We start from the raw sequence: 12346 nt of genomic DNA on the forward strand, positions 1-12346 counted from the left end.
ATTAGTCACATCCAAAATAAAAGTCTGTGTTAACACAATATATATGTCTGTACTACTTTGTATATTTATATGTATATTTAAATTCACACATACATGTATATATTTCCCTGTGTGTGTGTGTGTGTGTATGTGTGCATATGTGTGTGTGTGTGTGTGTATGTGTGCATATAAATATATATATATATATCATTTATATATTCATATTCATGTATGGTTAATATTATATATAAATATAAATATATATTACATATATTTCTTAAATATATACATGTATGTGTGTGTATTTATATATACTTCTAAATATACACAGTACACACACATATATTGTGTAAACTAATTTTTCATTTGGATTCGATTAATCACAATTAATCGATTTGATAGCACTAATTTATTAAATTTTTTTATAATTTTGTTATTATTGTATCACTTTTAACTACATAAAAAATAATACAAGTGATGAATACTACTACCACTACTACTTCTACTACTACTAATAAAAGTAATTAATAATAATAATAAAATAAAAACTTAATGATTACACTATTGCATTTTATTATTTTTATTTGATAAATGAATCTTTATTCATTAACAATATTAATAATAATAGTAATAATTATTAGTAGCAGCAGTAGTATAAATGTACAGAACAAATAATATACATTTTTATGTATCATACCTGTTGGGACAGTGAGGAGTCTTGTGGCTGCCTGTGAGCTGCCCACACCATTCTCCGCCAAGCACTGGTACATGCCATCGTCCTGCGGCCCGACATTAAGCACACGCAGCACCTGCGAGGACATCCGATGCCGTGGTGATGGGCTCAGAGGCTGAGCGTTGTGAAGCCACACCACAGTGGGTGTGGGCTTGCCCCTCACCTGACAGCTGAAACGCACCGTGTCACCCCTTGCAACGTCTTGCTGCTGCAGCTCAACACGCACCTGGGGTGGCTCTGAAAGACAAAAGAAGGGAATTTCAGACAGGTGTATGTCAAAACATCAGAACCAATGCTGAATAGCATAAATCAACATGCATGTTGATGGTTTAACAGCACAAAGCATGAGTGCTGTTTGTGATGGCATGCTGCCACAGAGGAGTCTGGGATAGACTGGGTTCCCTCACCCTCTTCCAAAACTTGATGGTTGGCTGCTAGTGAATCAGCTCGAGCTCATTAGAGCAACAGCAAGAGTGACTTGATTAATCACAGCTGCCGTGAGACGATCCCACAAAAACAATCTCATCAATGTCTCAGAAACTCAATCCTACACACACTCACAAACATGCTCTTTCTGTTCAGTAAATGTACAGTGGGTTCATTTAGATGCTTATTATCAACTATTTTCTCTTTGCTTATTACCTTAAAGCAGCGATAAATTACTGGAAACTTAAATTGTACCACCACAAACATAAAATGTTCCACCACTGCCCTGGTTCCTGCTTTTTATACCCCACTTCATATCAGTTAATGTATTGGTTATAACTTTGACCCCCCATCCCCCCCGCCCCGCCCCAGAATTTATTCATCTAGTTTAATATATAAATATGAAGTTTAGATATAATACACTACCATTCAAAAGATTAGGATCAGTAAGACCTTTTTTAAGAAATGAATACTTGTCTTCAGCAAGTATGCATTACATTTAGCAAAAGTGAGAGTATAGACATTTATAATACAACAGATTTTAATATACAATGAAAATGTATCATGTTCAAATCAGCATATTAGAATGATTTCTGAAGGATCATGTGACACTAAAGACTGAAGTAATGGCTGCTGAAAATTAAGCGTTGTCATGACAATAACAAAATACATTTTTAAATATTTTTATTGCTATGATTATATCTATTAACACAAAAAAACTGTTATTTTAAATTGCATTAATATTTCACAATACTACTGTTTTTTTCTAAATTTCTGATCAAATAAATGCTACTTTGGTGAGCAAGTGAATTGTCTAAAAACATTTTCAAAATTTAATCAACTCCAAACTATGTAATGGCAGTGTATATAAATACATTTTTCACTGGTAACTAATGTTTTTTCATAATACATAAGTTAATGTTAATATAATACAACTTGATGCTAAAAATATTAATGCATGTATAAATTAACATTAATTTAGATTAGATTGTATTGTCATGATAACTAATGCATTAATTAACAGTGTATTGTAAAGTGTAACAAATCATCTCCTACAGCTGCATCATGTGAGACTCTAGCAATCATACTCACCAAACACCTGCACGTCGTACAGCACCCTAGCAGAACTCGCAATGCCGATGCCGTTATCAGCATGACACACGTAAGTGCCTGAGTCGCTCTCGCTTACTGCATCAATCAACAAGTTGCTAAGCAAGAAGCGGGTGCTGTTATGATTTCGCAAGTCCAGACCATCCTTAGCCCATGTGACATGTGGAGTGGGAATGCCGCTAGCCACACACTCAAGCACAAGCCTCTGGCCTTTATTCACCATAATGGACCGAGACGCAGGTGGATAGATGATGCGTGCAGCCTCAGATGTCGAACCTAGATGGGATAATACATTTTACTCAATTTTACTTCAACAAAAATTACAAAAAGTGTGTGTGTGTGTTTTTTTGGTGTCCACTTACGTCGTATTCTAAGACGATCAGTAGAGCTGGAGGTTTTTACTTCCTGGGTGACAGGATTGTAAGCAGCACATTTGTAAGGACCCTCATCATCCCGTGTAGCATTGGCTATCTGAAGGTTTCCTGATGGCATTATCAAGTAATTCCCTAGGACACAATCAGAGAACCAATGATTGGCATCTGTAGGACATGCTAGTATAAACTGATTTATCATCAGAATCCAATTTAAGAATCTGCAACATTTCTTAAATCTAAGCAGCGATCATCAAGTAAACATATGAACAGCAAGAGTAACTGCAACAAAGACAATCATGCTAACAGTCAATGCTTTGTTGAGTGGACATGACTAGACAACACACTAAGACTTGATGACTCGCAACGAGATGAGAGCTGTCAAACACCCAAATACCAGAATCAACTAGTGTGAATTTCAAAAATGGAAGAAATAACTGAAGCAAATTGTATTTGAATTCAAATTATGTCAATTGTAACACATCCAATGATGGCTCAGATAAAACAGAGCTTAAATTTTAGCTGAATGTGAAGAGCATACTTAATATAGAGTATTCAAACAATATTATTAAAACAATAAAAACAATTAAATTCCATAATCTCAATAACTATCTTCTCAATGTTTGAAACATTTAATTATCAATTAATTTTGACTACTATCTTGCACCCCCTTGAAAGTGCGCTGAGGCCCCCTAGTAGGTCCCAGGACCCTGGGTGAGAACAACCGGCGTATGTTGAGCAAAATGGCAAATGAATATGTAAATAAGTAAAACGTACCTTTAGATGTCTCCAGCCACTCCTGTTTGACACTGTAGCGGACCTGAGCTTTAGGCTGACTCTCAGGCAGATGACACTCGATCACTGCTGTGTTCCCTTCATCCACCTCAATCTCCTGCTGGTCATCTGGCTCAAAATCACGCAGTTCTGAATGCAAACACACAAGAATGGTCAGTTTTTCAACCATTTAGCATATATACTAAACCAAGAAAAGCAATGGAAATCTCAAATATCCAAGTGTCGGTTTTGAGCATTTCTAAGTTGAAAGCCTCTTTGTATTCCATTCAGGAAACTGAGAAGCTTTAGAGTGCATATGCTTAGGACTTTTACTGGGATATCAAATGGGCAGACACCCAATAGCTCTGAAAAACAGAGACAGAAAGTCTAGCTTCCTTAAGCACAAATCAGCCCAGGCTAAAATGAGGTCAAAGGCTAAAGGTCAGCCAACATCTTAAGTTTCAAGGGAGGAAAAGCAGTTTGGACTGCAATAAAATGCAATAACTCCGCCTAAGTGAGTCTGTGTGTCATTCTGTGAAGGGAAAATTTTCCAAAGGCAGACAGGGAAAATTGCACAGCGCTATTCTGAAAAAACCCCGAACTTAATCAAATATCTCCCCAACTGTTCATTAATCCTCTCACAAATCAAATCGTTTCATTGTTCGCCAGAGTTTTGTTATATTCCTTGGCGTCTGATACATCTCAAAGTTATGTACAACAGAGCCAAAAGATCTGTGAGGTAAAGATTAAAAAAAGTTCTTTGTTAAGTATTCCTGAAACCAGACATACAATGATGGATGAGACAAGCCCTTAAATTATCAGCATCTGATAAAACTTTTTGACACCAGCTGTATCTGTACTCTGAAAATGTGAAATGGCTTTTTGAAATAATTTCTTGGGAGATGAGAATTCCAGTATATGAGGCTGAGAGCAGGGTGGAGAATGTTTTTTTTTTGTGTGTGTGTGTGTGTGTGGGGGGGGGATCCATTTGCTAAATCAATCAGGGTCATTTTTTACAACCCAACCCTGCCAGCATCCCCCACTGCCCCGCACCTCTCCTAAATTCCTCAGTGTACACCTTTAACCCCTCCTCTGACTGACTCCCCCTTCACCTCCCCCTCCTCAAAACATTCCTCCCCTCTCAGGTGTGCAAGAGGGGAAAAAAGAGGGACAAAACATTCAATTAATAACATTAAACGTTTTAAACAACAATAAAAGTCATATACAATAATATTAAAAGTTTGAAGGCGGTAAGATTTTTTTTTAATATATATACAATATTTTTCAGAATGTCGTTTTAAAGATGCTGTATGTAGGCTTGACACCGAGTGGTTGAACTAGGTATTGCAGTCCAAATTCAAAATATTGGAGAGGGTTTTTTTCTCCTGGCCCCTCCTCCTCAGACTTGACTCACACACAGGTTGCCAGATTGACGACACAAACTGGAACGAGCGCACTTGACATTGAATAAAATGAAATATGCTGTGTTTTCCACTAACTGGCAACACGGGGTGTGCCAGATTGACGACATAAACTGGCAGTGGGCGGGTTTCACAAACCAAAACAGAGACTGACATTCCAGCCCAGAATGCACATTTTCAAAGGAGAATAACTGACTGTAGCATTCTTCCACAAACATATTATGGTATTTGTATGCTTTAGTAAAGTCAAAAACTTACATACAGCATTTTTAAACTGATCAAAAGTGACAGTAAAAACTTTATAACACACAAAAGTTACAAAAGATTATTATTTAAAATAAATGCTTTTGAGCACCAAATCAGCATATTAGAATGATATCTGAAGAATCATGTGACACGTGTAATTGCTGCTGAAAATTCAGCTTTGCCAACACAGGAATACATTTTAAAACATATTAAAATACAAAACACAATATTACAATAATGTTTTCACTGCATGTTTGATTAAATAAATGCATAAAGGTTGGGTTGCCAATGTATAAATACTCAATTTCCAACTTTTCCACACACAAAGCCATCACATACCATCAAACGACTTGGAACATAGCATAAGAGTTGTATGGACTGCGTTTAAACTGTTTTACGGCAAAAGAATGAAAAAATGAATGAAAGAACAGAGGCAGACTACAAGGAAAAACTGTGAAACAAATGTTTATATACTTCTAATATGTTTGTATGTGCATGTGAGGAGGTAAAGGGTGAATGTGTGATTTGTTTGCATGCGTGCAGTACATTCTAAGTCTCCTGAAGGCCTGGAGAGCAGGGAATGCGGGGAGCCATGCAGGATTTATAAAACAGATCAGACACATTTCCAACTCCACTTGGCAATGCTTTTCATACATGCATGGTTACTTAGCATTCATCATTTTTATGTCTGGGGCCGCAGAGCCTGTGTGTGTATGAGTGCTCATGTTTGTATGATGATTAAAACTCATACAGAGATGATGCAGTAACTATTGTGTGGAATATCACTGACCAGACTGTGTGTAGTCCTACAAGACGACAAAGAAAAACAAGTTCGCCCAAGAGTTTATTGAGAATTATTTACACCATGTATTAAAAACATATGTGAAGAGTTGTGTGTTTTGTGCATGTGAGAGGGAAGAAAAGGGAGAGAGAGTGCCGAAGGAATGTTTTTGGCTGGAAGGACACGGGAGGCTCACTTGTCTGTGGAAGAATTTAAGAGGAGAGTTTGAAATAATGCTCAGGCAGGCAACGGCCTCCCCGATGGGAGACGCTTTAGACAGGATTCCTACAGAGATGGATACCAGGGAGAGCCAAGCTCTTTCACAGAGCAAAAACAAATGGGCAGAGCTTTGAAATATGGAGACGTGAGACAACTTCAGGCTCGCGATCACACGCAGCGCCCTCCCCGAGGAACCGTCCAACCCCTGGCTGACTAAGGGAGGAGGTCTTTATTAAATTAGAGCGAGGGGCCGACGTGGGATCATCAGAGATGGGGGGCCCCAGCTAAGAGCTTGCATCTGCGCGACCCTAGCCCTCAACTCCTAATTCATAGTCCTTATCAATTACATCTCGCAAATGTAAGAGAGTCAAAGTTAAATGAGGGTGGCTGAAAGTCAGGGGAAAAACATATGAGCTTTAAGAAGACTGAAATCCAATGCACCATTAAATGCCATGAACAGAAACACAGAGTTTGAGAGAGGGAAATAAAGAGGGTGGATGATGTAAAGCATGCCTGCTTTTCGGAGGTGAAGATGGTGTCAAGAATCTCATGTCGCGTCTGATCTTGACAGAAGATCCTGCCTCGACTAGTCCTGCCAAACCTACACTGCTCACACTATCACACAAACACACATGCATGCACACAGAGTTCTTTAGAATCTCAAATGTGGCACATATTTACATACGGTTTATGAAAATAAAACTGTAAATAAACTGAAGGTTTGAGGATTTTGACATTTATTATTATGTAAAATTAGCAAGAAATTCATAATTTTTGTAGGTCACAAATTAAAAAAAAAATGTGATCATGTGAACTCTTTTGTACAGACATTAGCTGTTCTCGTTTCCAGTGAAGCTCAAGATGCTCTTTTAATGGATCATCTCAAATCATGCTGGAGAACATGATCATCAGGTTTTACACAAACTTGTGGAGTTCATGCAGATTGAGAGCTGCTGCCATTAAATACAGTAAAATAGTTTTATTGTGAATAATTACAAATTACCATAACCCCAAACTTTTAAACGGTAATATATGCAAAAACTGTCTCACTTGCTTCACTTGCTGTTTCTTTTTCTGTCTTTTTTTTTCCATTCTGTCTCTGTATATGAAGAGGGAAGCAGTGGAGGACAAGGAGGAGGCCCTTCACTAATGGGGCCCGTGGTTCACGCGTACACACACGCACAGGCATTACGTTGGGTCACATTACATGCCCCTTTCTGTGCTCTAGCACTGAATAATTTAGGGCAAACACAGACACACACTAGCAGTACAGCTCGGCCTGGCATACAACCACACACTGCAGAGCCCTTTGAATTCAGCACAGAAATTCTTCAAAGTTCTCAACACTGTGTGTAAATATGTATACAACAAATGTTAGTGACTGATGTTTGTAAAAGTGTGTGTGTACTCACTAGCTGCAGTAACGTTGGCTGGCACGCTAGCGCAGGACCCAATGCTGGTGGTGGCCACACACTGGTATCTGCCCACGGTGAGGTTTGTAAGGGAGGGGATGTAAAGTGAACCGGGCCACACCAGCACTCCCAGCTCCTCGTCACCCCCAGTTGGCAGCTCTCTGCCGTTCAGATGCCAGCTGATGTTGACATGGTTGGGCAGGGCGCTGCAGCGCAGGGTCACGCTGCCCCCCAGTTTCTGTACCACCGAGAGAGGCTCCTCTGTGAAGATTGGGACGTCATCTAGAAGAGATATTGGGATGTAATAATAGTGAATAAATATATCAGTTATCCAAAACAAACGACTATAATACGTGCTGGATCTGAACCCAGCTTTTTCTAACACAAATGAAGCCAACTTTATGATGTTATGGTGGGAATAGGTCTCTCTCACCTCTAACAGCTGCACTATCTTTCAGGAAGCACAGCAGAGCACCCAGGGCACACAGCACTCGAATCTTCCGCTTTCTTTCCCAAGGTATCCAATCCAATATCCCAGACATCTTCCATACACTACCCCTGTTAGAGGGAGCGAGAAAGATATAGAGGTTATCACCTGAAAACGTAGTCAGTGTTACATTACATTGAAAGTGTGGTGAGTATAGTAATGAACCAACACATATACAACCCACAGTCTGAATCAAACAGCTGACAAAAACAAGAAAAGAGACTAAGAGAGAAATCCATTTACAGGTCAGGAACATTGTGCACTACTCATTTTGAAGGGCAGAGCCAATGAGTACGTTTTTTTTTTTTTAAATGAGTACTTTGATCTGCAAGGACATATTAAACTGATGTGAAAATAACGACATTTATAATGTTACAAAAGATTTATGTTTCAAATAAATTGTTATCTTTTGAACATTCTTTTCAAAGAACCCTGAAAAAGCAAACACTGTTTTCAACGATGATAATAATAAATGTCTCTTGAGCACTAAATCAGCATATTTCTGAAGGATCATGTGACACTGAAGCCTAAAGAAGTAACGGCTGCCTAAAATTCAGCTTTGCATCACAGGAATAAATTACATTTTAATATATTAAACAAAAAAAAAATTATTTTAAATTGTAATGATACTATACAATAGTTTCACTAAATAAATGCAGCCTTGGTGAGCATTAATAACTTCAGAAACATTCAATCTTATCAATGACACTACGACTAGCTTTGAATGGTGTTCTGCTACTCATGAAAAAATCTTTCCTTACAAATTCACAGAACACATACTGAAACACACATCTGCTTGAACCCACATTTGGTGGCTCGAACTGTTGAGACGGGTGCCCAGATAAGAAGAGGGGAAATCTGAGCCCCCTTACTCAGGTGTAACCAATACAGGCGGGTTCAAAACAAAAATACCTGCACACAAAGAACAATGGGGTGGGGTGGGGTGGGGGTGATATCATTTGTGCTTTCTGGAAATACTGAGTAGTGAAATGTGATCCCTACAAAGACGCAAACCGAGGGAGAAAGAGTGAGTGGAGAGGGAGAAAAAGAGTAATGGTTAGTGTATTAACAGTTAATGCAGGAAAGGGAGCGTTTCTCTCCCTTGACTCTTACTGCCAAGTTTCCCGAATTCTTTCCTGTCAGGTTAAACTAACAACTTCCCGTCAGGAGGAGGAGGGTGGTCTATTGCTCCCAGACTGCAAATCTCTCTCTCTCACACACACACACAAACACACACAACTCTACTCCCATCAATTGTAAGTAATGATTAATGAAGCCTCACAGAAAGATTGAGAGCTTAAACATGGGAGGGAACCACACGACACAACTCTAGAAAAAACTCTGCAAAAATAAATGAAGTCTGCGTCTTGGGATCTGGAGTTGTTTTTCTGGAGCTGGTAGGTACATAGCCATTAGCTATTAGCCAAACTCTGCTGATGGAATAGAATGTGTGCCATTTACAGACTTTGGGGTTGGCCCTAAACAAATGTTTTTCCATTTCCAACACCAGAAATAAACAAGTTATGCTGTCTGCATAACGTTGCAGAGAGATGTTATTTAGTCTGACTGATTTGGAAATGTTGGACTCGTCATTCTAATTACCATATGTGTTAAAATGCTGATGGATTTTACTGTCCGCTACAACATTAGCTTGTTTATTTCTCGTCTCTGAAGTGGAAATGGCGTGACGCTGATTCCAAGCACACCACAGAACCTCACTGTGAAGCTAAGATCATACTGACCTAAGCAAACGCCAATTTGACAAGCAGGCCAACAACTAGTTTCTACCACTTTAGGTAAAAGTTATCTATGCTTAGTTAATGGTCTGTAAGTCATCAGCTTTAATCAGGTCATCAATGATTGCTCTTTTTAATATTACTGCTAAAATGAATGATTTACCACCACGTCTGATACTGATTACAGTTACTAAGAACAGTAATCCTACAACTTGCTATGAATGACACTGCTATTAATACTACAACTACCTCCATTACTAATATAGGTGTAGATGATTGTTTCAGTTGTGTTTTGACCACATACAGTGACTGTAAGTGGTGGAAGTACAGGGTGTCGATCACTCAGCAAATTAAACACTGAAAATGTTTTCTACAAACTCTCAGTGGACAAAAACATGGCAAAACACTGGTAGAACTCATGAATAAAATTGATTTCTGTTGGACTGGTCAAGAACAAAGTTCAGATTAGTAACTGCCCTGCAAATATTTTGACTAGCAAAATAAATAAAAATAAAATAATATATAAAATAAATGTATAAAAGATCAATAAAATCACAAAAATAAAATACTTAGTTTTATCAATACATTTTTATATCTGTCAGAAAGAACTTAATATTTAATGAAAAATATATTTTTTCTTTGCAAATAAATTGATATTTTCAAACCTACTCAAAGTGACCATTAGGAACATTATTCTCACAATTGTCAAAAAAAATCTCATCTAAAGTTAGAAAGCTATATTACTTTGTCATGACCACAAATTTAAATGAATAACAAAGAGCAGTTGTGTACCAGAGTATCAATCATTCAACCAATGAAACATTAAAAATTTATTTTTTAAATGTTTTAAATGTCAGATTTGTAATAGCCAATATAGCTAAATAAATAAGTAAAATTAATTGTAGCAACATATTTTATATTTGTCAGAAATATTTTTAATATTGAGTTTTCTTATCAAATGATTTGTAAACCCACTTACAGTAATGACTATAAACATAATTCTCACAGTTTTCAACAAAACCTCATATATCTTAGCTAGCTAGATAACTTTACCTTGACCACCTATTTAAATCAACAGAATTCGTAACAACAACCATCTTCAATAGATCACAAACTACTAAATGTTCATGTTTGTGTGGCATAAAAACATTCATATAGCACAGAACTGATTTGATTAGGCAAATGACTGTTGCTCTGTCAACCAACCTGGAACTCTATGCCATCCTTATTGATGAGCCAAATCAATCCTACTGAATTGTGAAAATTAGACAACATGTTTGCATCAAATAAACTACTGCATATACTCAGACTATCAGGCTCTCTGGAGCCAACAAAGCTGTGCTGTCAACAGGAACAAGACAGCTGCCCTATAGGTTTGCAAAAGGCAGCAATAGCGTCTCCTTGGCTGTCAAGCCACCTGTCTCGGGCGTCAGAAGTTATCCCCTTGAACACACACGCTTCATTTAGACACATATGTGCAATCCAGCTCATGTCATCACCTTTGATACAAACATTTCACATTCATATCAAGTCGCAATTGTAATTGAAAATAATTTATAGCCATTTTTTTCCTTCTCCACCAAAGATGCACAGACAGGGGGAGTCAAACAATACTGTAAGCGAAAAACGTGCTGTGCTATAAGTATGTGACCCCTTTAGAGAGCAGAGATCGCATTGATCAGAGCATCTGGATAAGGGCTGTACAAAGGCATGTGCGTTTAGACTCTGTTTATAGGAGAAAGGGAGAAAGAAAGAGAGACAAAAAACATAATACTGAAGTGACTTCATAATGCCTCTTTGTCACTAAATGGAGTCCTTTCTTCTTGGGCCACTCCGGTCACTATTGTCCTCCAGCCTGTGTGAAATTCATTTTGACAACCCTACTAATTGGATAAAACTGCTCTCGGCTGCCCGTGGGCCTCCCTCGTACCGATCACATTCCATCTGCTTTCCGCACAGAGGGAGGAGAAGAGTAACGAGGAAGCGAGGGGAGGAGGTGGGGTTTAGTTCCTTCTGAATAATTATCACCCCACTCCCTTCACCCTATTTACGTCCTTCAGACCCCCCCGACCCATCCTCGATTCTCCAAACATCACAATCCCCCCCCCCTTTAGATAAACACATGCGGTGTCAAGTGTAAGGAGTGCTGGGTTCAACTGCCAGTGCGGGCCCATGGCCCACAATGCCACAGCGCATATCTGCCATGCGGGAGGCCCGTTGCTCTGGGCGACGGTAACAGGCAGAACGCACCTTAATAGAGTGGAGAGTCATTGTAAAGCAGTGAGCCGGTGCACGGACAATAACCCTACGGCCCCCTGTGAAAGGAGAGACGTTTCTCAGAAGGGCCAGAGGAAGAGCTGATGGGGGCAGCTCAATGGACAAGTGAGGGCTGCAGTTTTGGGCTGGGGGGAGCTGGATAGCCAAAAGTGGTTAGTGGATGTGGGGGTGGGTGTAGGAGGAAAGCTTTAGGGATCCAAATTAGAGAGTGGATGTCAACTAGCGATTGACCGAAAAGGGGGGGAAATTGAGAAGGTGGATGGTTGAAGTTTGCTGGCCATTTGGCTGAAGGAGCCAAAAATGGAGAAAGAACAGTTCATAGGGAGAGTTTAGTAAAATTATGGCCTCCTTACAGATTAACAACACACTTTTAT

The 12346-nt window shown here is 38.9% G+C and overlaps 1 protein-coding gene across 3 annotated transcripts in view; it reads right to left on the reverse strand.

The window, feature by feature from the left end:
* LOC109050229 (brother of CDO-like) overlaps positions 1-12346 on the reverse strand; it is a 48678-nt gene that overhangs the window by 7020 nt on the left and 29312 nt on the right. For all 3 annotated transcript variants that reach the window (XM_042714332.1, XM_042714333.1, XM_042714334.1), the window contains 6 exons: positions 7906-8030; positions 7473-7754; positions 3397-3543; positions 2611-2754; positions 2231-2524; positions 677-949 (listed from right to left, as the gene is read on the reverse strand). In XM_042714332.1, coding sequence (XP_042570266.1) covers positions 677-949; positions 2231-2524; positions 2611-2754; positions 3397-3543; positions 7473-7754; positions 7906-8030 — 1265 coding nt within the window. The remainder of the gene's footprint in view (positions 1-676; positions 950-2230; positions 2525-2610; positions 2755-3396; positions 3544-7472; positions 7755-7905; positions 8031-12346) is intronic.

Source organism: Cyprinus carpio, chromosome A24 (genome assembly GCF_018340385.1).
Source record: "Cyprinus carpio isolate SPL01 chromosome A24, ASM1834038v1, whole genome shotgun sequence".
NCBI classification, from domain to species: domain Eukaryota; kingdom Metazoa; phylum Chordata; class Actinopteri; order Cypriniformes; family Cyprinidae; genus Cyprinus; species Cyprinus carpio.